This window comes from Gigantopelta aegis, chromosome 12 (genome assembly GCF_016097555.1).
Source record: "Gigantopelta aegis isolate Gae_Host chromosome 12, Gae_host_genome, whole genome shotgun sequence".
NCBI classification, from domain to species: Eukaryota; Metazoa; Mollusca; class Gastropoda; order Neomphalida; family Peltospiridae; genus Gigantopelta; species Gigantopelta aegis.
This window is the reverse complement of record NC_054710.1, coordinates 6,705,667-6,732,862: the sequence shown is the minus strand read 5'-3', so window position 1 is coordinate 6,732,862 and position 27,196 is coordinate 6,705,667. Positions and strand designations below refer to the sequence as shown.

Genomic DNA, 27,196 nt, shown 5'->3' with positions numbered 1-27,196 from the left:
CCAATGCCAATGAATACATTCAAGATTTTTCTAAAAGTCGGTAACCAATTTATTACTTAATTAATTCGTACTTCTTTGCAAAGAATATATTAATCATTAAAGGGGCACTTACGACTACCGCAAGGTTGCTTTGTGGAACGGCTGTAAAATTTACGGTGCCAGTTGTAAAACTTTAAACTCACCTTAAATCACTACAATTAACCTTAGCTACAATTCCTTCGTGGAAGGGGGCTCTGGACAATGGGTCAATTGTTAGTAGTCAGTGGTTAGTAAGAGAGAAGAGGGTGTAGTGGTCTCACACCTACCCATAGAGTCGTTAAAACTCGCTCTGGGTAGGAGCCGGTACCGGGCTGTCTGTCCAGGACAGTGGGTTAGTTGTTAGTAGTCAGTGGTTAGTAAGAGAGAATAGGGTGTAGTGGTCTCACACCTACCCATAGAGTCGTTAAAACTTGGTCTAGGTGGGAGCCGGTACCGGGCTGTCTGTCCAGGACAGTGGGTTAGTTGTTAGTAGTCAGTGGTTAGTAAGAGAGAATAGGGTGTAGTGGTCTCACACCTACCCATAGAGTCGTTAAAACTTGGTCTAGGTGGGAGCCGGTACCGGGCTGTCTGTCCAGGACAGTGGGTTAGTTGTTAGTAGTCAGTGGTTAGTAAGAGAGAAGAGGGTGTAGTGGTCTCACACCTACCCATAGAGTCGTTAAAACTTGGTCTAGGTGGGAGCCGGTACCGGGCTGTCTGTCCAGGACAGTGGGTTAGTTGTTAGTAGTCAGTGGTTAGTAAGAGAGAAGAGGGTGTAGTGGTCTCACACCTACCCATAGAGTCGTTAAAACTCGCTCTGGGTAGGAGCCGGTACCGGGCTGTCTGTCCAGGACAGTGGGTTAGTTGTTAGTTGTCAGTGGTTAGTAAGAGAGAAGAGGGTGTAGTGGTCTTACACCTACCCATAGAGTCGTTAAAACTCGCTCTGGGTAGGAGCCGGTACCGGGCTGTCTGTCCAGGACAGTGGGTTAGTTGTTAGTTGTCAGTGGTTAGTAAGAGAGAAGAGGGTGTAGTGGTCTTACACCTACCCATAGAGTCGTTAAAACTTGCTCTGGGTAGGAGCCGGTACCGGGCTGTCTGTCCAGGACAGTGGGTTAGTTGTTAGTAGTCAGTGGTTAGTAAGAGAGAATAGGGTGTAGTGGTCTCACACCTACCCATAGAGTCGTTAAAACTTGGTCTAGGTGGGAGCCGGTACCGGGCTGTCTGTCCAGGACAGTGGGTTAGTTGTTAGTAGTCAGTGGTTAGTAAGAGAGAAGAGGGTGTAGTGGTCTCACACCTACCCATAGAGTCGTTAAAACTCGCTCTGGGTAGGAGCCGGTACCGGGCTGTCTGTCCAGGACAATGGGTTAGTTGTTAGTAGTCAGTGGTTAGTAAGAGAGAAGAGGGTGTAGTGGTCTCACACCTACCCATAGAGTCATTAAAACTTGGTCTAGGTGGGAGCCGGTACCGGGCTGTCTGTCCAGGACAATGGGTTAGTTGTTAGTAGTCAGTGGTTAGTAAGAGACAAGAGGGTGTAGTGGTCTCACACCTACCCATAGAGTCTTTAAAACTTGGTCTAGGTGGGAGCCGGTACCGGGCTGTCTGTCCAGGACAGTGGGTTAGTTGTTAGTAGTCAGTGGTTAGTAAGAGAGAATAGGGTGTAGTGGTCTCACACCTACCCATAGAGTCGTTAAAACTTGGTCTGGGTGGGAGCCGGTACCGGGCTGTCTGTCCAGGACAGTGGGTTAGTTGTTAGTAGTCAGTGCTTAGTAAGAGAGAAGAGGGTGTAGTGGTCTCACACCTACCCATAGAGTCTTTAAAACTTGGTCTAGGTGGGAGCCGGTACCGGGCTGTCTGTCCAGGACAGTGGGTTAGTTGTTAGTAGTCAGTGGTTAGTAAGAGAGAATAGGGTGTAGTGGTCTCACACCTACCCATAGAGTCGTTAAAACTTGGTCTGGGTGGGAGCCGGTACCGGGCTGTCTGTCCAGGACAGTGGGTTAGTTGTTAGTAGTCAGTGGTTAGTAAGAGAGAAGAGGGTGTAGTGGTCTTACACCTACCCATAGAGTCGTTAAAACTCGCTCTGGGTAGGAGCCGGTACCGGGCTGTCTGTCCAGGACAGTGGGTTAGTTGTTAGTAGTCAGTGGTTAGTAAGAGAGAAGAGGGTGTAGTGGTCTCACACCTACCCATAGAGTCGTTAAAACTCGCTCTGGGTAGGAGCCGGTACCGGGCTGTCTGTCCAGGACAATGGGTTAGTTGTTAGTAGTCGGTGGTTAGTAAGAGAGAAGAGGGTGTAGTGGTCTCACACCTACCCATAGAGTCTTTAAAACTCGCTCTGGGTAGGAGCCGGTACCGGGCTGTCTGTCCAGGACAGTGGGTTAGTTGTTAGTAGTCAGTGGTTAGTAAGTGAGAAGAGGGTGTAGTGGTCTCACACCTACCCATAGAGTCGTTAAAACTTGGTCTAGGTGGGAGCCGGTACCGGGCTGTCTGTCCAGGACAGTGGGTTAGTTGTTAGTAGTCAGTGGTTAGTAAGAGAGAATAGGGTGTAGTGGTCTCACACCTACCCATAGAGTCATTAAAACTTGGTCTGGGTGGGAGCCGGTACCGGGCTGTCTGTCCAGGACAGTGGGTTAGTTGTTAGTAGTCAGTGGTTAGTAAGAGAGAAGAGGGTGTAGTGGTCTTACACCTACCCATAGAGTCGTTAAAACTTGGTCTGGGTGGGAGCCGGTACCGGGCTGTCTGTCCAGGACAGTGGGTTAGTTGTTAGTAGTCAGTGGTTAGTAAGAGAGAAGAGGGTGTAATGGTCTTACACCTACCCATAGAGTCATTCAAACTCGCTCTGGGTAGGAGCCGGTACCGGGCTGCGAACCCTGTACCTACTAGCCTTATGTCCGATGGCTTAACCACGACACCGCAGAGGCCGGTAAAACAGTGATAAATCAGTACTTTCATTATTGTCTTTGCAGGAGGATCTTTACTAAGTTTGACTTTACTTTTATTAACTTTAATTAGTGCAAATTTTCTTATATATTTTAGTACCCGGTAGATTTAATACACCTATACAAAAAAAAAAAAAAAAAAAAAAAGGCTTACCATTTGCCAGTTGCGAATGTTAGAAAACAATGGAAAATTTTATTTTAATTTGACAAAATAATTGATATTTTGTTAGAAAACAACTAAGTTTCCATAAAAAAATTTTAAATATAATTTTGGTACAATTTTATGCTCGCCCAGAGCTAGCCAACAGATTTTTGCCATATTTATACAATTGAAATTTACTTTTATATATATAAATGTGCTGTAAATAAAAATAGGTAAGGTACATGTAGGTTGTGTAAAGTGGTGGTGGGTTGTTTTCTGGTTGGTTTGGTTTGGTTTTGGGGGGGGGGGGGGGGGGGGGGGGGGGTCCATTGTTTTTGTTGTTTGTTTGGTTGTTTTTTCAACTACATATTAATTAAAAAACAGATATGGTAGGTTTTGTAAAGTGGTGGTGGTGGGTTGTTTTCTGGTTGGTTTGGTTGTTTTTTTGCCTTGTTTTTGTTTGTTTGGTTGTTTTTTCATCTACACATTAATTAAAAAAATACATTGGAAAAAAATAATAAGGTTCACCATTTTTTCAGATGGGCTGGGTTCAGATGGGCTGGCCAGTGCACCACAACTGTACAATGGCTGTGGTATGTGCAATGTTTTATTTAACGGCGCACTCAACACATTTTATTTACGGTTATATGGCATCAGACATATGGTTAAGAACCACAAAGATATTGAGGGAGGAAACCCATTGTCGCCACTTCATGGGCTACTCTTTTCGATTAACAGCAAGAGATCTTTTATATGCACCATCCCACAGACTGGGTAGTACATACCACGGCCTTTGATATACCAATCGTGGTGCACTGGCTGGAACGAATAATCACAACTGGTCAAAGGCTGTAGTATGTGCTATCCTGTCTGTGGTACAGTACATATAAAAGATCCTTTGCTGCATTAGGAAAAATGTAGCGGGTTTCCTCTGATGACTACAAGTTTGAATTAGCAAATGTTTGATATCCAATAGCCAATGATTAATTAATCAATGTGCTCTAGTGGCGTTGTTAAACAAAACAAATTTCCATAACATGAAGTGTCAGCAAATTGCTATAACCATACAACAATCAATGCATAAAATTTAATTACAGAATGTTAAAGTAATTTGATATAATGAGATGTGAATGGAATGTGCTCGTTAATGTCACTCATTCTGCAAGTTAAGCATTTTGGAATAAAAGTATGAAAGGTTTTGACAATAAAATTATATTTTAATATTTTGCCAATATAATTTTTTTTACGTTTCACCATTTTTGTTACCAGAATAAACATATATATATACTCACGGAAAAAAGTTCCTGTGCATCATTGTGATTTACATAGATGTACTATTTATCTGTTAAAAGTACGGTGATCCTCTCCTGCCTTCTGAACCTGAAGTACTGTCTACACAATGCTTGGTGCGCCGTCGGTGATGATGTAACAGAACAACGTACTGATGTACGGTCATGGTCGTACTTTGTTATCACCTAATCGGTTGCGTTCAGTTCTTCCACTGATTGGCCTTAACTTAGAGATGCATTAGGATGTTAAACGTATCATTTCCAAATGATTCCATATGTGCACCCGCTTAATACTGACGATTTGCTGACGTGGCGTTACGTGTCGACTCCCTAAATATGGAAGATCCCTAGTACCCCTAAACTGTCGAGAACATCTCCGCAGATATTGCATAGTGTTCTGATGAACACCAATGAAAACCAAAATTACTAGCAACAGCGTTTGTGCCGTTATAACCTCAATCATACCCATCGTTCGAAGGAGTCCATTTTCTGGGAGGCGAGGCATCACACTGACGACGATCAGATACCAACAAAAATATTTTTCTGAGTGGTGAGAATCCATACAATAGTTTTAAAGTCCAATGATAAGAAAAATGACGTCAAACAGGAGGACATGACCAAGAATGCTAGTAATGCAACGTGTGATCACAAAGTATGAATAGTTCGTACAATTGACAGGACACCGCTGGAATATCGACGGGAGTGATTACACGTTCAGTTACTGAAATTTTTATAACCAGATTTCAAGTAAATTATATTCTATATGCAATCATTTGGTGCACAGGAACTTTTTTCCGCGAGTATATATATTTAATTTGTTATATCAGTTTTTTTTTTTCGTTGTTTTAATTATTTTATTGTTCCATCTGGTATATCAAATGCATATGGTTATGTGCTATCCCTCGCTACTAATGGGAAAACTTTACCACTGCTATGTTCCACCCCAAGAAAAGAAGGACCACCTATGAAAAGAAGAAGGAAGGAAGAAATTTTTTTAATTAACGACACGCTCAAAACATTTTATTTACGGTTATAATATAGGGTCGAACATATGGTAAGGAAACCTGCTGTCGCCACTTGATGGGCTACTCTTTCGATTAGGAGCAAGGGAACTTTTATATGCACCATCCCACAGACAGGATAGCAAATACCACAGCCTTTGATATTCCAGTCGTGGTGCACTGGTTGGAGCGAGAAATAGCCCAATGGGCTCACCGACGGGGATTGATCCCAGACCGACCACGCATCAAGCAAATGCTTTACCATTGGAATAAGTCCCGCCCCACGAAAAGAAGAACAATTCGACCAAAGAAATAAATTATCATGTTTTATTCTTGGATCACAATACACAACTTTGTAAGTTGGCTTTTAAAACTAAAACTATTACAACCTACTTCGTATCTTTACAACATAAATATATACAAAATGTTTACAATCATCCTAAGTAAAATATATAATGACAGAATATCTGGTGGTTCAAAGTAATCCACATGAATTATACTCCTTTACATGCAAATTAACTAGGTCATAACATCTCATGCAAATCAACGAGGTCTTGGAACTATTGCACAACACACACTTTACTACTGAGCTACATTTGGCACTCTTTACAACATGGGGTGGGATTTGGTTCAGTCGGTTGAGTGCTCGCCTGAGGTGATTGCACCGCATGATCAAACCACCTAGGTGGATCCATTCGGATGAATGGGGTTTCTCTCATTCCAACTGGTGCACCACAACTAGTCAAAGGCTGTGGTATGTGTTTTCCTGTTTGCGGGAAAGTGCATATAAAAGATACCTTGCTGCTAATGGAACAATGTAGCAGGTTTCCTCCGATGACTACAATTTCAGAATTACCAAGTGTTTGACATCCAATAGCCGATAATTAATATAACAAGGTGCTCAAACAAAACAACTTCTTTCTCAACTTTACGACAATTGATCGATGTTTGATTTGTCATGAATGAATTGATCATTCTCTGTTTTCAGGTCTAGATCGATGTACCGATGCTATCATGTAGATGCAACTATACACCAAGTTTCATCAGTCTACTGCTGGACAATCAAGCTGACAACAGTGGTTCAAATCCCGTCAAAGCCGGCTCACACATTCATTCATCTTTCTCATCTATCACCTTCTGCCTTTTATTCTCATTATCTTAAAGGGAGGTTGCTGCAATTTTTAAGATGTTCTTGACTAACAGAGACTTTTCAACGATTCTAATTACATATCAAATATATTTTTCTGCATAAACTATTAGTGGCTGTATAATGAATGTGTTTCTGATCGTTCTAATATTTGTTCTAGGTTAAATTTCATTTTATTTCCTAAAATATAATTTTTTCGTATGTACGAAATTATTTGAAAACAAAATCCAGTTTGGGTTTCTTACAAATATTAAGATAACCAGAAACACACTGAATATACAGACACTGATATTCTAAACAAGAAAATATCTTTAATATGTAAGTTTAATCGTACAAATATTTTATTAGTAGGAAACATCTTACAATGCAGCAAACTCCCACAATTTCAATCTGTTTCAACTCCATCTGTCAGTTTCCTCCATCTCTGTCTTCTGAGCTGTCCACACCATCGCCTACCTCTCTCAACATCCTCCACAGGTGCAGTCTCTGTGTATTTCCCTGCACCCACCTGACATCCTCGTCCTCTGCTGCTAACAAAGCTGGTCTGACCTACGGCACTAACTAACGACCGCGGGTAGTAGGGGTGTATAGTAGGTGGTTACAAGTGCCTTTTAACAATGCCAGAAGTAACTACTGAACTCTCCCCAAAGTGGTCACACTAAGCTTAAGCCCACAGCTAAAGCTGATGGGGAAATAGGTGTGTGGCACAGATAGCTACAAGAGACAAACACATGTCGCATTTGGAGAGACAAGGACTGGGATGTGGAGGTGGACAGCGAAAGATGAAAGATAGCAAGAGCTGCCAGACTGGGAAGTCAAAGGCGAGAAAATTAGATGGAAGCAGGGCCTCTAGATTATGGTAGCCCCACTCCCATGGCTAGTGATATTCAATGTAGGGCTAGTAAATAACTACTATTGCCATGCCTGACGGCTAATGAAAAAACCCATTGCCAAATCATGAAATGTTGCAGTTAAGTCTATTTTGTAAATATCAATATCCTGACCGTACTCCAATCCCAATGTTAGTGTGTTAAGCTCAATCTCCCTCCTTAGGTGACATATCTGATTATTACTATTAAATATAGTAAAATTGTATTAAAGGAAGGGACAATCAAGGCATTTGACCTGGTATGCATATTCAACGATATATAATGCACATTATTGCTTAATATCAACAAGTATAATCTTATAGTTAATTAATAAAATGGTTAAATGTGACGGCTATTATATATAACAGGCGCAGCCATTTTGTACCATCCTAGTGAATACGCCCTCTGGCGAGCTGGTGGTTACGTAATACCTAACGCGTCACGTCAGGAATTAGTCTTCGAACTGAAGAAACAAAACGTACCTGATTTTTGCGGATGCATCGCAATGTTCTATAATAATAGCCATCCTAGTAAGCCCGTAACAATTATATATTATTTTTCAATACAAAATAAACCACCATTGTTAAAGTGTTAAAATAACTGTGTCATGTTTTGTACATAAATTAACCCATGTACTGAAATAATAATCGGAGTGTTTTTTTGGTTAATTGGTCTTTTCTTTCCGTGGCCTGTACCTGTGGTTCCTAATTGGCAGGTGTATATTTAGACGGTCCCCAGACACTGTATCTAGACACACTAAAAAGATGTGCCTCTTTTATTAAGATCACAGGGTATTGTGTTAATACCGCACGGATACCCCTCTATTCATAATGGACATTACCAGCCGCCCTGCGTTATTACTGTAAGTAATTCTGTAAAACCCTTGCTTAAGTAGACTTTCCCATCTAAAATCACAAAACTGACCAATTACGTAGTCCCAAAGAAAAGAAAATTATCACTTGGGTATCGTGAGTGGTCGTTTTTGCTCGAACATAGCATACCAATAGGCCTAATAATATGCTTTTTTTTCTTTGGATATTTTAAAAAAGAAAAAAATACTATAACTCCATTTCGTTCTATTGATGCAAACTGAAATATATTTAGTTAAATAGTTTATTATACTATCAAGTCATTTATGTTGTTTTACAAGTCAGGTTGATGAAAGCGAAGCGCTTTGTCGTAAATTAGAGCGTTTGTTTACACTGTGCACAGAGCAGATGGACGGAGCTGACGTCACTTCGCCCCAAGCTATACCACCGGACATCACAAAAACGAAACAAAATGGCTGCCCCAAGTTAGCAGGAATAATCATGTTTTTTTATTAACTCTAAAATTACGCATTTTTCATTTGTAAAAGTGTCAGTATGTGTTGGTGGTCTGGGTATGCATCTTTCCAACACATAAATCTGTTGTTTGAGTTTACTCTACCTTTAACTTAAAGTAAAGTAGGGCTAGTGAATTTTTAATTGTGGGTAGTACATTTTTTAAATCACTGATCCCATGGCTAGTGGATTTAAAAAAAATTCTAGAAGCCCTGATGGACTTCAAAGGAGAAAATGAGATGAAAGTCAAAGGAGAGAAAGGAAAGGGGGAAGTGGGATTATATATATATAAAAAAATGAATCTGTCTAAGACTTGTGAGAAATGAAGTTACACATGTACTTGTAAAGACGAAAACTCAACTTTGGAGCTAGACAGTAGGAATATCTGGTGTCGGTCCTACACAGTGGTAAACAAAACATAAATAACTCGACTAAGTGAAGCGTGTCTTCACCGGGCAGGTGAGCTCGAGGATGACGTGCTAGGAACATTTTCTTTCCTGACAGCGTGTAAAAGAGTTTGTTGGACAGTGTTATCACAGGAGCGAAGATCGGCAATGCAATATCACTGAAAACAGAATATACATATTTATTAAGAAAAGAAAAGAATGTTTAAGACTTCTCGACACATTTTAAGATATGTGATATAAGATATGATACATTTGTTGTCTAACAAATGGTTGTTTTGACATTTTGTTGAGAGAGACAGAGACAGAGAGAAAGAGGAGAGAGAGAGACACACACAGACAGAGAGAGAGTAGAGAAAGAGGAGAGACAGACAGATAGATAGAAAGAGGAGAGACAGAGGAGAGAGACACACAGGGAGACGGAGAGAGATAGGAGACAGAGGAGAGAGAGAGACACACACAGAGAAAGAGGAGACAGAGACAGTGAGAAAGAGGCGAGAGAGAAACACAGAGAGACAGAGAGAGAGACAGAGCGAGAGGAGAGAGAGAGAGACACACAGAAAGAGGACATAGAGAAAGAGAAGAGAGAGAGACAGACAGAGAGAAAGAGGAGAGAGAGAGAGAGAGGCAGAGAGACAGACATACATCAGAGAGGAGAGAAAAGGATGGAGGGAGAGATGGAGAAAGAGAAGGGAACAAGAGAGAGACACACACATACACAAAAAAAGACAGACATACATGAAAGGAGAGAAAGGGATGGAAAGATGGAAGGAGAGAAAGGGAGGGAGAGATGGAGGGAGTGAGAGACGGAGAAAGATATGAAAGGGAGAGAGAAAGAGAGGGGTAGGAGGAGACAGAGAAAGAGGGGGGTGAAACCCACTACTACTAATAGGAAAGAAAGAAACGTTTTTATTTACAGTTATATATGGCATCACTTCATGGGCTACTCTTTTCGATTAGCATCAAGGAATGTTTTATATGCACCATCCCAGACAGGGTAGTACAGTGTTCGAGATTAACGGTATCCCGATATCCCGGGATACTAGAATTTAATTTTGGATACCAGACTTCAATAATCTAGTATCCCACCGGGATACCATATAATGTTGTTGGGTTATTTTAATTCTGCGTTTTTATTTTTTGCTGGTGAAGTTAAGTAACAGTATTTTTGAGCTTGTACCCAGTCTAATGCTATGTCATAACAGTATCTCCCCCAATTCGTACCCAATCTAATTCTACACTGGAACAATAGCGGCGTAGCAATAGACTGGGAACGGCTAAGTCGCTATTATTTTTGTTGGATGTTTCCTGCGTTTAAATTTTATTTGAGATATTAATTCCACATCTGCAGAAAATTTATACATGTACGTTTATCATTAGTAATGTCAGAAACACTTACAGATTACTGCTAAATATTAATTTATGTCAGTATTACTCAAAAATAGATGCAGCAAATCTTTTTGCCGATTCCGTTTGATTGCAAATTTAATGAATTCGCGATTTCGATTGCAGCGTAGCAATAGACTGGGAATGAGAACAATGTCGTCCAAGTTTGTTACGATGTTATTTATAAATTTCATTTAAGTGGGATACTAAATTCTTAGGTGGGATACCAGAGTTTGAAATGTTAGTATCCAACTCCGATAATGCCCAAAATATTTAATCTCGAACACTGTAGTGCATACTACGGCCTTTGATATACCAGTCGTGGTGCACTGGCTGGAATGGGAAATAGCCCAATGGGGCCACCGACTGGAATCGATCCCAGACCGACCGTACATCGGACAAGCCCTTTACCACTGGGCTTCTACTAAAAAGCAGAAAGGGATCTTTTAAATACACTTTCCCCATAAACAGGACAATACATATTGACGGAAATCCTGCCTCTTCTGTTGTAAATACTAATGAAAGGTAAAATATGTGTCAACTATAAACCAAGTTTCATTCGTATAGGACTTACAGTTTGTGAGAAATGGAGCTAATGTTCAAGCTAGGAGTTCACGCAAAAGTTGATGCCATCAGAAAAATAACACCCATATTTCGTCTTTTGACAGGATTATACATGTCAAGAAGTTAAAGTTTTCATTTGCACATTTGACATGGGTTTACACTCACTTGGGTACATCATTCTGAAAATACTACTAAAGCAATACATGTCCCCTACCAATCTCGAAAATTCAAAGGACATAACTGTCGAACATGGACAAATTTCTTTTTTGACAGAGTTACGGCCCTTGAATTCCCATGGAAGTCAAACTCGATCTGCATCTGTACATGACATCCACTCAATAGCCGCTGTGTGTTTTTGTGCTGGGGTGTCGTTAAACATTCACTGACTCATTCTGTACACAATAAAGCTAATACAAAGTCTGGAAAACTATGTGGGACAGACGGAAAGACGGAGATGAAACCTACCTCTCTCTCTCTGTCTCTCTCTGTCTCTCTCTTTATCTGTCTGTCTTTCTCTGTCTCTCTGTCTCTCTCTCTCTGTCTCTGTCTCTCTGTCTGTCTGTCTCTCTCCCTCACTTTCTCTCTTCCTCCCTCACTTTCTCTCTCCCCTCACTTACACACACTACATCTCTCTCTCTCTCTCTCTCTCTCTCTCTCTCTCTCTCTCTCTCTCTCTCTCTCTCTCTCTCTCGCTCTCGCTCTCGCTCTCGCTCTCGCTCTCTGTATGTATGTATGTATATACTTCTTGTGAGGTGTTTTTAGTTTTCTGTGACTATAAACCTTTCCTCATAGTACCCCTGCTGCTATCTATATCTTGTCAGACGCGGATTCAGGATCCCCCTTCCAATTTTTTTATGCAACATAAGAACAAAACAAAACAAAAAACCTGTTCAAACATGTAATACCATGTTCGACACTTCCCCTGGTAGGATACCAATAAGTGACCAAACAGTAAAACTGTAGGATCATCTATATATATTAGGCAGACATTGACATTTTTAAATGAATGAAGTCTTGTTGTTACTCACAAAGTTGCCGTCGGTTCCCTTGCTTCATTAGCACTGATAATAAACAGAGGAAATAGAATGGAGAAGATACATCCACTGAAAACAAAAAAATATATATGTTTTAAATATTACTCAGTGTACTGCCCTTTAAAAAAATCCATTGATTAAAAGAATCTATCACCGTTGTGAGGTATAGATACGGCAATTCCAACCCGAGGGCCAAAATGTTTTTTGTGAGGGCCGAGGTTTACAAACATTTAGTAATTCTGCCATGTAGTTATCAGAGGAAAACCGCTACATATTTTCTTAATGCAGCAAGGGATCTTTTATATGCACTTTCCCACAAACAGGAAAGCACATACCACGACCTTTGACCAGTTGTGGCACACTGGTTGGAACATGAAAAAACCCCAATTTACGACATCATTTATGCAGACATAATGAGTTACTAAATTTCTTTGGGTAGTGCATATTTTCAATTCTCAGACTTGGTCTAAAGAGTTAAAACTTTGTTCACTGACACCACTAGAGCACACTGATTAAACAATGATCAGATATTGGATGTCAAACATTTGATTATTCTGACTCTTAAGAGGAAACATGCTAAACATTTTCATTAGTAGCAAAGGGATCTTTCATATTCACTTTTTATGGCAAAAAGGATAGCACATACCACTGCCTTTAACCAGTTGTGGTGCACTGGTTGGAATGTGAAAAAAAAAACAATTTACGACATCATTTATGCAGACATAATGTGTTACTAAATTTCTTTGGGTAGTGCATATTTTCAATTCTCAGACTTGGTCTAAAGAGTTAAAACTTTGTTCACTGACACCACTAGAGCACACTGATTAAACAATGATCAGATATTGGATGTCAAACATTTGATTATTCTGACTCTTCAGAGGAAACATGCTAAATTTTTTCATTAGCAGCAAGGGATCTTTCATATGCACTTTTTTCCGCAAACAGGATAGCACATACCACGGCATTTAACCAGTTGTGGCTCACTGGTTGGAAAATCAATGTTTGACTTACCTTATCACAATGGAGGATGGTAGACTGGTCACAAGAACTAAAGGAAAGCCAAAGCCCATGAAGTAGGGCCAGTTTTTCTCTATCAGAGACAATCGTTGATGAACACCGAGACCTAAAACCATTTAAAACATCTCGTTAATAGTTAAATAAAAGATATTCAATAACTACAAAAATTTATTACATACCTATTCAATCTTACTATTATAGTGATCAAGACATTTTCAAAATGTGTAATAAATTTATCATGTATCACACGTGTGTGTGTATGGAGGGGGCGTGACGTAGCCTAATGGTAAAGCACTCGCCTTGATGCGCTGTCGGTTTAGGATCGATCCCCGTCGGTGGCCCCATTGGGCTATTTCTCGTTCCAGCCAGTGCTCCACGACTGGTGTAACAAAGGCTGTGGTATGTACTATCCTGTCTGTGGGATGGTGCATATAAAAGATATGTTTGCTGCTAATCGAAAAGAGCAGCCCATGAAGTGGTGACAGCAGGTTTCTTCTCTCTATATATCTGTGTGGTCTTTAACCATATGTCTTATGCCCTATAACCGTAAATAAAATGTGTTGAGTGCATCGTTAAATAAAACATTTCATTCCTTCTTTTATTTCTGAGTGGATTCTGTGTATGTGCAATATGGACCGGAACTTGTAAATGGGGAGTTAACTCCTTTCTATTACTTTCTATCATGTCTGATTTTTAAACGAAAGGAGGATTGATTAATAGATTCAAGAAAGTGTAGTTATGCATTAAATAAAAAAATATATATAAAAAAAAAAAAAAGGTACATGTATGTTATAAATAAACTTCATATATGTTGTTTTTGCTTTCTATTTACTCCACAAGTTTATTTTCCGCAAAAACATACCATATGACCGCTACATGGAAATATTCAACTGATTGGGGGTTTTCTCGTTCAAACCAGTGCACCACAACTGGTCAAATGCTGTGGTATGTGCTTGTCTGTCTGTGGGAAAGTGCATAGTAAACATTATAAAAGAACCCTTGCTGCTAATGAAAAAATGTATCGGGTTTCCTCTGATGACTGCGAGTCAGAATTACCAGATGTTTGACATCCAATAGCCGATGATTAATTAATCAATGTGCTCCAGTGGTGTTGTTAAACAAAACAAACAGGAACACCCACAACATTTTTCCATTAGTAGCAAGGGATCTTTTTTTCACATGCACCATCCAATCTATAGGATATAGCACATACTATGGCCTTTGATATACCAGCAGAGCCCTCAAAAGTACCCGGTCTCCGGCGGCAAATCGCCGCCTGAAACAGCTTTTGCCGCCGCCTACTTTTTGTTGATGGTAAAAAAAAAGTGCTTTCTCTTCTTTAATAAAGTCTCCTACAAAAGGGATCCAAACAAGGTGCCAAAATAGTTGTTTATTTGTCTTGAAATGCGATTACCGGTAGTTCACATCAAAAATTTTATCAAGCAGCGTTACTGTTTCGGGTGTTGTCACACGTGACTGAGGGCCCCCAGACCCCCGCTTTGCCCCCTGCTATCATCACTGTTGTAGCCTGCTACTTCTTAAACTATTGAGGGCGCTGTACCAGTCATGGTGCACTGGCTGGAACAAGAAATAGCCACTGACAGGGGACAATCCCACACCAACTGCAAATCAGGATAGGTCTCGTCTTCTCACTATTACCAGTATTGGTAGTTAACAATGCATGTAATGTTAAAACTTATTTATCCCACAATCACTATATACTTTAGCAAGATATGATGACTAGATAAATCTCTATATTTTCGGTCAGTGACCAAAAAAATTGATCACGTGACATAAGCCCAACTCGACTCGAGTATTTCAGACTATAGATTTTCAATAAACATACTCTTAAATCATCTGTTTTAGTACAGTAAATACAAATAACTTTTAGTTTTTGAACCTCTATACAAGACTTGTATATTTATTTATGAATTAAGGGTTTAGAAACACTCTTCAAATGTGACAGAATGTACAAAGAATGACGTCATGTATCTTGTATGACGTCATACTGCAAAAGCCTTTCTAGGTTGCTGATACTCAATTTGCATACACAAAAATTAAATAAATGATTTTCCAACTATTCCGTAGGATTGCAGGATAAAAGAAATAACTGGTTACTGTCTTAAGATATCGGCTTTATCATGCTTAGGTCGAATGGCGAATGCTGTGAGGCTCTGCCTTCACCTACAGCATTCGTCAATCTAACCTTCGCACTATGAAGTCGATACCTTAAGGCAGTAACCGGTTATTCTCTCTATACACCTACCCATGTTGATCCACTTGTACTCAAATGAATATAGGGAATAAAGCATAGTGAGGTGTACCAAACTGATGAACTGGCCCACTCCATATATGGGCAGAAAGCTAACAGCCAATCCCTGCAACAGAAGTTATGTAAAATGAGAAACAGTTGTTTGGTATATGTTATTATAATTACAATTTAAAAAAAGGTCATTTATTTCATATATATTACTAAGTATAACATAATTTTTGTGTTTATTTTCAAAATATAGGATAAATGTTTTTTACCTGTTTTAGGATTCTTAAGGAAAGCATCAACATAAAAATTACAAGGTTGTGATGTGTTATCTCCTCTTTCTTTGTTATTTCAAATTTAAAGACCAATAAATACCAACCAATGTTCATTTTGTATTATCCAATTCAAAATCCCATGACATTTCAGCCTGGAAAAGGACATTAAGAGAGACCTACACACACAGAGACACACACAGAGAGAGACAGAGAGACAGAAAGACAAAGAGGGAGAGAGAGAGAGAGAGAGAGAGAGACAGACAGAGAGACAGACACACACACAGAGAGAGACAGAGAGACATAAAGACAAAGAGAGAGAGACAGAAAGACAAAGAGAGAGACACAGAGAGAGACACAGAGAGAGACAGAAAGACAGAGAGAGACACACACAGAGAGACAGAGAGACAAAGAGACAGAGACAAAGAGACAGAGACAGAGCGACACACACAGACACAGACAGAGAAACAAAGAGAGACAGAAAGACAAAGAGAGAGAGACAGAAAGACAAAGAGAGAGACACAGAGAGAGAGACACACACAGAGAGACAAAAAGACAGAGAGAGACAGAGACAGAGAGACACACACACAGAGAGAGAGACAGAGAGACAAAGAGACAGAGACAGAGCGACACACACAGACACAGACAGAGAGACAAAGAGAGAGAGACAGAAAGACAGAAAGACAAAGAGAGAGAGACAGAGAGACACACACACACAGAGAGAGACAGAAAAACAAAGAGAGTGAGAGCGAGACAGAGAGAGCGAGAGACACACACACAGAGAGAGAGAGAGAGAGAGAGAGCGAGAGACACTGGTCGGTGCAAGTGGACCACACACAGAGAGAGAGAGAGAGAGAGAGAGAGAGAGAGAGAGAGAGAGAGAGAGACTGGGAGAGCGAGCGAGCGAGAGAGAGAGTGAGAGAGAGAGAGAGAAAGAGAGAGAGAGACACACACACAGAGAGAGAGCGAGAGCAAGAATCATCAGTTTTCCTCTACTAACCAATCACTGATTACCCTTTATCATCATGTAGCCTCTTTCTAGTAATACACAGTCTTCCGTTTCTGAAAGCTTATTTGTTACACCTCGATCTGTACAAACACTGTATTAAAATATGGAATATGCTTTGTTATGAAAGCAACCGAGATGTGAATATCTCACCTGCATGAGGAAGAGAGCCTCTAGGAGTAGACTAAAGACGATGTCGGCTATAAAAAAACTCAGGCTCGACAACCGGGGGCTTCCTCTCCGAGTCTGATATGCCACATCGGCTATGTCCTGAAGAAAGAAAAGAAACAGAACAAAATTGTATGAATGTGTGTTATGTAATGTCAACAAGAAATCACAGTACAAACTGGCACAATACTTCCCGAGAACCATCAATACACGTGTATGTTCGTGTGTCGGTTAGACAAATTCACATTCAAGCACACTGCAAATCTTGCTATTTGGTGAATCGTGATATCCTAAAATTAAAAGTCGTAAACTTAAGGATCAAATATATTGTATAGATATGTCGAGCAATTATTTTTTAATTATTAAAATGTGGTTAGCTAATAGTTATATAGTTTAAAGTTTGTTTTCTTTAACCTTCTGACTACTGCCGGCGAGATATTTTACCTGACGTCATGCCAGTCAACATACTGTACACAAGCACTTTATACAGCGCATTCCTCAATTCATATTTCCCGCCATTTTGCATACAGCACTGACAAGAAATAATAACAGAACACAGGAAATACATCAAGTGAGAGTATGGCAGCTTTAGTTTTCATTTTACAATGGAAAATACCTGGCAATTTAGAGTTCAAAAAGTTGTTTTCAAAAAGTATTTTTTCTACAACAATGGTGCAGGGTACAAAGCAACACTTTATATTTGCTCGCCAACTGGCTAGTGAATGAAAAAAGCCACTAGTCAACTCGAGATTGTTACTCGCCAGGCAACATATCAAGTACATGTATTAGTATGGATAATTTTTTAATTGGCTTCCGCGATTCCGACAAGTGTACTGACCGAAACTAGGATGTATTTTATTTATATATTTTTGTTGACGGTATGCTATCGTTACCATCAATACAGTAAACGAAAACAAATTCTTGAGCACTTTTTATTTATTTAACATATTCCTGCAATGTAACATTTAGCTTAACATTATGTGCAAACAAACTGGCTATGAAGCGATTGGTCTAAAGCTTTGTAAAAGCTCATTTACAATCGGGAAAAACCCTGATGTATCACAAGCTTTTCCAACTGTGGTTAATAAAGCATTCAGAACACCTCGATAATCAAATCGGCCGAAGTGTGATATCGGAATACTCTGACCAAATTCGGCTACGCATCATGATTTGCAAACACAGTGCGAAACGCGGAAGTGTATGTTTACAGTTTCGATCATCAATATACATGTATGTGTCATCTGACTGATACAGTAAACTAAAAAAAATTTAAGTGACAGCTTCATTCTGACAAAATAATCTACTCGCCAAAAGGCAAGTGTTTTGCAAAATTAAATCGCCATAACAGAATTTAACTCGCATAGGCGAGTGTTTCACTCGCAGTATTGTACCCTGTGGCGAAATATTGCAGTCATTTGGGGAATCAATAGCTGATTGTGACAGTTAGTTTGATAACACTGTTATCGTTTTACCAATAACAAAAATCAACAAGTATTAGGATATGAATCGGAGATCGTTTTTAAAAAACAATTCTGGTCAGAAAAATAATTATTGGGAATACTGGGCATATATACTGGACAGCTGACTTTTTAAGATTGTTTGCCTAATTTTAATCAACATTAACTGATCTAAAATATCATAAAAATTAGAAAAACCCACGAAAATAATACTTACCGATTCACACATGAACTTATTTTATGTATTTATAAAACATTTAAGTGAATATATGCGAGTAAAAATTATAAGTTTGTACCCACTCAACATGGTTTTTGTCAAAAATTAATCCAGTAGTAGGAAGGTTAAGGAATATTGTATTAGTCAAAGATTAACTGTTGTAGCCCCTGTGTATGAAAATTAGCAACTGGTTAATTTAGGAATGGACAAGCGAGTCCTGGACACACTACTTTATTGTCATGTTGTCACAACTCTAATGAAGAGAGCTACATTTATGATTTATGTATAGGCAGCAGCATAAACTACATACCTGAAACCAGAAACAGTTACTGGCGGAAAGTAGCCCAGTGGTAAAGCATTTGCTTGATGCGTGGTCACTCTAGGATCGATCCCCGTCGGTGGACCCATTGGGCTATTTCTCGTTCCAGCCAGTGCTCCACAACTGGTGTAACAAAGGCCGTGGTATGTACTATCCTGTCTGTGGGATGGTGCATATAAAAGATTCCTTGTTGCTGACTGAAAAGAGTAGCTCATGAAGTGGCGACAGCGGGTTTCCTCTATCAGTATCTGTGTGGTACTTAACCATATGTCTGACGCCATATGTAATGAAATGTGTTGAGTGCGTCGTTAAATAAAACATTTCCAGAAGCAGTTGTTATGACTGCCATAAATCGATACATCATATTGTGGATCTTGTATGATGACACGATACTCTACTGTTATACATCTAATGAAGAGAGCTACATTTATACCTTCATGATACATGTATATGTATAGGTAGCAGAATAGATTATGTACCTGGAACGAGAAGCAGTTGATACGACTGCCATAAATGATGCATCGTACTGTGGACCTCATATCACGATACGATGAAGAGAGCTACATACATGTAATACCTTTATGATACATGTATACGTATAGATAGAAGAATAGATAAGTAACGTACCTGAAACCAGAAGCAGTTGATGAGTTTAGACAGCATGAACAAAGGAAGAACCCAGAGTGCTGAGAACGTCCAGGAGAGAAACGGACCAAGCCAGGACCAGATGAAACTGTGCGAATCCTCTCCACCTGAAACAGATCCAAGACATTATCAAAGTTAAAGTTTGTTTTGTTTACCGACACCACTAGAGCACATTGATTGAGAAAGAGACCAAGCGAGGACCAGATAAAACTGTGAGAGTTCTCTCCACCTAAAACAGATCCAAGACATTATCAAAGTTAATGTTTGTTTTGTTTACCGACACCACTAGAGCACATTGATTGAGAAACAGACCTAGCCAGAACCAGATGAAACTGAGAGTTCTCTCCACCTGAAAGAGATGTGTTTTTTCTTTTGCTTAACGACACCACTAGAGCACATTGATTGAGAAAGAGACCAAGCGAGGACCAGATAAAACTGTGAGAGTTCTCTCCACCTAAAACAGATCCAAGACATTATCAAAGTTAAAGTCTGTTTTGTTTACCGACACCACTAGAGCACATTGATTGAGAAACAGACCAAGCGAGGACCAGATGAAACTGTGCGAATCCTCTCCACCTGAAACAGATCTAAGACATTATCAAAGTTAGTTTGTTTTGATTACCGACACCACTAGAGCACATTGATTGAGAAACAGACCAAGCGAGGACCAGATGAAACTGTGAGAGTTCTCTCCACCTGAAACAGATGTGTTTGTTTCTTTTGTTTAACGACACCACTAGAGCACATTGATTGAGAAAGAGACCAAGCGAGGACCAGATGAAAATGTGCGAATCCTCTCCACCTGAAACAGATCCAAGACATTATCAAAGTTAAAGTTTGTTTTGTTTACCGACACCACTAGAGCACATTGATTGAGAAAGAGACCAAGTGAGGACCAGATGAAACTGCGAATCCTCTCCACCTGAAACAGATCCAAGACATTATCAAAGTTAAAGTTTGTTTTGTTTACCGACACCACTAGAGCACATTGATTGAGAAAGAGACCAAGCGAGGACCAGATAAAACTGTGAGAGTTCTCTCCACCTAAAACAGATCCAAGACATTATCAAAGTTAAAGTCTGTTTTGTTTACCGACACCACTAGAGCACATTGATTGAGAAAGAGACCAAGCGAGGACCAGATGAAACTGTGCGAATCCTCTCCACCTGAAACAGATCCAAGACATTATCAAAGTTAAAGTTTGTTTTGATTACCGACACCACTAGAGCACATTGATTGAGAAACAGACCTAGCCAGGACCAGATGAAACTGTGAGAGTTCTCTCCACCTGAAACAGATGTGTTTGTTTCTTTTGTTTAACGACACCACTAGAGCACATCGGTTTATTAATTGTCGGCTATTGGATGTCAAACATTTTGTAATTTTAAAATGTACAATGTAGTTTTAGCGAGGAAGAAGAAGTTTGTTTTGTTTAATGACACCACTAGAGTACATTGATTTATTAATCATCGGCTATTAGATGTTAAACATTTTGTAATTTTAACATGTACAATGTAGTCTAATAGGGGGGGGGGGGGGGGGAGTTTTTTTATTTAACGACACCACTATAGCACATTGATTTATTAATCATTGGGTATTGGATGTCCAACATATGGTTGTTTTGACACAGTCACAGAGGAGACCTGATATATTTTTTCCATTAGTAGCAAGGGATCTTTGATATGCACCATCCTACAGACAGGATAGCACATACCACAGCCTTTGATATACCAGTCATGGTGTGACAGACTGGAACGAGAAATCTAAGAGAGGAAGAAGAAGTTTGTTTTGTTTAACGACACCACTAGAGTGCACTGATTTATTAATCATCGGCTATTGGATGTCAAACATTCAGTAATTTTCAGAGGAAATCTGCTACAATTTTCATTGGCAGCAAGGGATCTTTTATATGCACTTTCCCACAGACAGAGAAGCACATACCAGGGCCTTTGATATACATACAATATACATGGCTACTACAGTATATATTATATATTAAGTGTATATTTAAAATACATTTAAACAGTCAAAGGTAACCAGAAGAAAAGTTCAAGTTTGTTTTGTTTAACGACATCACTAGAGCACATTGATTTATTAATCATAGGCTACTGGATGTCAAACATTTGGTAACTTTGACACAGACTTAGAGAGGAAACCTGCTACATTTTCCATTAGTAGCTAGTCATCTTTTATATGCACCATGCGATAGACAGGATAGCACATATCACAACCTTTGATATACCAGTCATGGTGCACTGGCTAAAATGAGAAATAACCCAATGGGTCCACTGATGGAGATCGATCCTAGACTGACCACGCATCAAGTGAGCTCTGTACCACTGGACTACATCCCGCCCCTCATGTATGAATGACTTTGTCAACCTACCGACAAGCAGTTCAGTAAAGCAAACTGATATATAATCTTTGAGAGGAAACCTGCTTTATTTTCCCATTAGTAGCTGGTGATCTTTTATATGCACCATCCGACAGACAGGATAGCACATACCACGGCCTTTGATATAGCAGTCGTAGCGCCTTGGCTGGAACGAGACATAACCCAATGGGTCCACTGATGGAGATGGAGATTGAGTGAGCGCTTTACCACTGTGTTACGTCCCAATGGGTCCACATACCACGGCCTTTGATATAGCAGTCGTAGCGCCTTGGCTGGAACGAGAAATAACCCAATGGGTCCACCGATGGAGATGGAGATTGAGTGAGCGCTTTACCACTGGGCTAAGTCCCGTCTATTATGTATGCCCGACTTTGTCAACTTACCGACAAGCAGTTCAGTAAAGCAGTATATGCAGGGAAGTAGGAAGTAGTTAAACACCAGGATACTCAGCTGAAAACAGAAACAACAAGCAGTCAGGGTATAATATACCATAAGGTAAATTACCAATCCAATACCAAACATTTTCCCAATTACGACCCAACAGTTTCCCCAAGTAAGATTCCCAAAGTTGCTCTATTGTGGTTACTTACAGGGCCTTTATAATTTTTATAAAATCCACTCAGACCTGTCAACCTTTAGTCAAGAGAAAGAGGTGTGTGTTGAAAAAACAGGAGATTTTGTCAAAAAGCAGGAGATTTATTAAATTCACACAATTTAACCTAAAATCGCAAGATTTAAAAAAAAAATTATTACAATAAGTTATATCCACTAGCCATGGGATCAGGGATTTTAAAAATTTACTAGCCACGATTACAAATTCACTAGCCCTACTTTACTTTATTTTAAGTTAATACAATTTTACCAATCAATAGTACTAATCAAATAATATGTAACCTAAGGAGGGAGATAGAGCTTAAAAACACTAACATTGGGTGGTGGTGGTTGTGGTGGTGGTAGGATATTCATATTTACAAAATAGACTTAAATGCAGCATTCTACCTCTTTATTTCCACTAGTCATCGGGCATGGCAATAGTAATTTACTAGCCCAACACTGAAATTCACTAGCCATGGGAGTGAGGCTACCATACTCTAGAAGCCCAACTCATAATCCCCTTCATATCCAACTCGGTGAGCAATTCTTTTGTCTCCATGAGTACTCAGGTAAGGGCAGTCTAGCAACACTTGAATCCATTCACAGGACTCGCGTACCCGTGCAAGGAATAGGATAGGATAGGATAGGATTAACATTCCTATATACAATTATGGTTCAAGCACCGTGCAAGGAAGAGCATTCTCATTTAATTATATTTTTACATCATTTTGTCATATGCTTGCAGCCGGTTACATCACAGTGCTATGAGAAAGTGTGCAATGCAATACATACAAATGATTTGGCATCCATGTTCCGCGTTGGAATTAAGATGCATAATGCTATTTTACTTTATTCCTTAGTTTCAGTGTTACTAAGTATAAATGTTGGGTACTCGGGTCTGGGTCGAGTTTGAGGAGAGTACTCGAGTCCAATATTTTTTGGACTTGTGGAGGCCTTAAATACATACATGTCCCCTACCAAACCCAACAATTTGTCGTATCTCCTAAATTCAAGGGCCATACTTCTGTGAAAAGTGGGTAAATCACCATAAAAAGTAAACTTCATCAGTAATAGTACATGATACAGGTACATGTATATACACAATTCCATATCAATATCTTCAGGCATTGCAAAAGAAATCCCAAAAAGAAGTTCAGAAAAAAAAATCATATCTCTGGGCTTCTAGAATTTTTATAAAATCCACTAGCCATGGGATCAGTGATTTAAAAAATTTACTAGCCACAATTAAAAGTTCACTAGCCGTACTTTACTTTTTTACTAAATAATAGTAAAAATTGGATATGTCACCTAAAGAGAGAGACAGAGCTTAAAAACACTAATATTGGGGTGGGCTTGGGGGGCAGGATATTCATATTTACAAAATAGACTTAACTGCATGGCAATAGTAGTTATTTACTAGCCCAACATTGAATATCACTAGCCGTCGGGCATGGGGCTACCTTAATCTAGAAGCTCTGTATCTCCTATGTTTAAGGGCCATAATTCTATCAAAATTAGGTAAATCGTCGTGAAAGTCAAACTTGATCTGAAACAGTACATGATAAAGCTATACAAAAAATTTCAGCTCAATATCTCAAGGCTTTCTGAACTATTTAAAACGTCATTAATCTTACCCAGCAGACACCTCCATTCCAAGCACAACACAAAAATATCCGGTTTCTTACATTTGGTTCACTGTAGAATACAAAATTCATACAAATTAAATCAATTCAGTTATATTTTGAGAATGTTTATTGACATTCCAGCACAAACAATATATCGGCTGTTGGGTGTGAAATCCCCCCTTAATGAAAAAATACCAGCATTATAAATTATGCATTACAATTAAAAACGTAACTATTATTATTAGTTTAATATTTACCCATCACTGTATTAAATTAATAGAATATTTCTTTTGGGAGGGGGACCTTTTTGGGAACCAGAGAATGTCTGGACAGATCCCTGACATATAGGCCTATATGTAGTTATATTATAGACTCATACTGTAAGTAATGACTTTAGCGCCACTAACCCTGACATTACCAAATGGTTTCTGGGGTAATAAAAAATAAAAAATAAAAAATATATATATATATAATTACAAAATGTTTGCAATTTACAATTTTTGATCCCACACCGACCGCACATCAAGTGAGCATTTTACCACTGGGCTATGTCCCGCCCCATATATAAATTATTACTGGCTATAATAAATGTATTTCTTGCCCACTGGACTGATTTATAGCCAGCTTTTGCACGAGGCTAGATTAAAAGAATATATCACCGTTGAAAGGTACAGGTACTGTGTTTTGTGGGGGATGAGGGTTGGATCGAATTGCCTCATCAACAGTCACTGTTCTTTTTTTTTGCCCATTTAATTACATTAACAAAGGTTTGTATCAGGGCCACGGCCTTTGGTATATGTCGTAGTGCACTGGCTGGATTGAGAAATAGCCCAATGGGCCCACCGACGGGGATCGATCCCACTCTGACTGCACAGCAAGTGAAGCTTTACCACTGGGCTATATCCCGCCCATGACAAAGTCGAAAACTTATTTTTATGTAAGTCAGGGTTTTTGCCAGACATTTTTTTTTGAGGGGTAAGGTGCTACTGAATTGAGTTTTTCGAATGCAGCTGACAAAACACATGAGGGTAATAATCTCTATAGATGTATCTCTCCATATACGCCACCTTTTTTTCTTATCCTCCTTGTGTCTCAATCTCTCTGCTCGTCTCCTTGCGAGAGTCGTCTCCGCCTCAGACACTGGCCGCCTACTGTCCGACTGTTCGCGTGGTTTGTCCAGCTTCCATGTGGTAAGTGTCCCGACTATGGAATCACGAAACCCCCAGGTTGCCATGGAGACAATATTCTTCAAAGTATCCGTCATTATGGTGGCAGCAAGGTCGTAGCATCGCTCTCCAGCATGTAATGTAGTGTCGGGATTAACACAAAACCCACTTTGAAAAAAAAAAATATTAAAATTAAATAAAATGAAAAGAATTTAACAAATATTTATTATGGTTAAGTTTGGGTTTTTAACAAGGTTGTCTATAGTCCGTTCCATCCTGCTATAAAATAGTTTTTTGAAAATAATTTCAGTTTGGTTTAACGTTACATAAGAAAAAAGTATTTTACTGTTTTGGAAATGACAAAAAGAAATAGAATTTGTGTGTGCAATTTAGAAATGAATCCACTCAGAAATAAAAGGAAGGAAGGAAATGTTTTATTTAATAATGCACTCAACACATTTTATTTAAGGTTATATGGCATCAGACATGGTTAAGGACCACACAGATATAGAGAGGAAACCTGCTGTCGTCACTTCATGGGTTACTCTTTTTGATTAGCAGTCTTTGGAAAGAGTTTGACCCGTACCCCTCTATATCAAAGGCTCTAAAAATAGAAGTATGGCGATCTCACCCCGTGTCAATCTCGCCCTGGTGAAGTCGCCCCGGGCGAGTTCGCCAGGACTTATTTTCATCGTTAGGCGAAGTTATCATACATATTAGACTTGCTAGAAGACATATATTACAACATATAGTATAGTATATATCTACTGTCATTATCAGCATGTTTTTGTGCCAAAACTACAGGGTTATACCACTTATACTACTATTTTTGTGTTGGGACACGCTGTGGCGAGATCGCCATATTTACTTCCATGTTGCATGTCTGTTTAGCGAAGTCGCCAGTACATTATAACTCAACAATATTCAAGTTACAAGCAGTTTAATGTTTACTTCATTAAGTAAATACATGTGCAGTAGTCATGTTTTGATTTTCTTGTTGTAAAAGGTAATACATTGGTAGTTTACATTTCTGACGATTTCACTTGCAAGCCGGGGCGAGATCACCAGGATTTTTCTTGTTTAAGTTACATTTTAACGATTATTTGATATATACTAAATACTAAAGTCTGTACTGAACCGACGAGGTTGCTATACATCGTTACTGCTATACAATGTTAATGTGTTTAGATATATTTCACTTTTTCAGACTGGGGCGAGATCGCCAGGATTTTCTACCCTAACCCTATACGGTATACCTAACCCTATAATACGGTATACCTAACCCTATAATACGGTATACCTAACCCTATAATACGGTATACCTAAAACTACCCTAACCATTGATTCTCATTGAAATGCTGGATTTTTTATATGTACCATCCCACAGACAGGATCCACTCAGAAATAAATAACTTGTAGTAAATTCCAGTGTGTAAAAAGGTGTTCAGTGTGGGAAGGACTGTAAGTCGTCTTGCCTTTAAATCAATACTGTGTTGGACTCAATCAATCAATCAATTAGGCCTATAAGAATTGGTTTTCAGTCTTAAAAGTTCACCACATTTGTGTTTTATGGACGTTTGATTCCCTTCAATTACATATAACTACTTCAAAAGAACTGTTTAATCAAAGTTAGAAATCGATGTGGTATTGATTGTGAAAAGAAAACTTTGCAAGTACCAGTCGCTTAACTATCAGCTGTGATCAAACAAATCCAGGAAGTAAACTATAATGAAAACAAAACAAAAAAAACCTGCGCAAATATTCCGCGCATAGCGCTTATATCTTAAACAAATAGTAAGAAACATTCATTTAAACAAACACAGATATATAATGGGAATATTCTGCATAAAAAGCACAAGTTATGTGTATTTTACAAATATTAGCATGCAATTTCTAAAAGTATTTATTACTTCGCATTACGTTACACTTTTTTAATTATATTATCAGCGACG

General features: G+C 39.1%; 1 protein-coding gene across 1 annotated transcript; it reads right to left on the bottom strand.

Annotated features, from left to right (window-relative positions):
• Positions 1-8,819: 8,819 nt before the first annotated feature.
• LOC121386444 (etoposide-induced protein 2.4 homolog) lies at positions 8,820-27,037 on the bottom strand. The gene is made up of 10 exons (XM_041517344.1): positions 26,922-27,037; positions 25,146-25,412; positions 24,088-24,148; positions 22,243-22,309; positions 19,447-19,571; positions 16,812-16,928; positions 15,390-15,501; positions 13,118-13,229; positions 12,101-12,175; positions 8,820-9,283 (listed from the first exon to the last, which is right to left on the bottom strand). Exons 2-10 carry the CDS (start codon positions 25,340-25,342, stop codon positions 9,025-9,027), a joined length of 1,125 nt encoding a protein of 374 aa, XP_041373278.1. The 5' UTR covers positions 25,343-25,412; positions 26,922-27,037; the 3' UTR covers positions 8,820-9,024.
• Positions 27,038-27,196: the final 159 nt, after the last annotated feature.

Excerpts from the sequence above, each read along its gene's own strand:
- LOC121386444 (XM_041517344.1), bottom strand. The coding sequence starts at position 25,342 with ATGACGGATACTTTGAAGAATATTGTCTCCATGGCAACCTGGGGGTTT. Across the intron at positions 24,149-25,145 it reads AAGGAGGATAAGAAAAAAAG|TGAACCAAATGTAAGAAACC; the intron begins GTGGCGTATATG and ends TGTATTCTACAG. Across the intron at positions 15,502-16,811 it reads AGGCTCTCTTCCTCATGCAG|GGATTGGCTGTTAGCTTTCT; the intron begins GTGAGATATTCA and ends CTTCTGTTGCAG.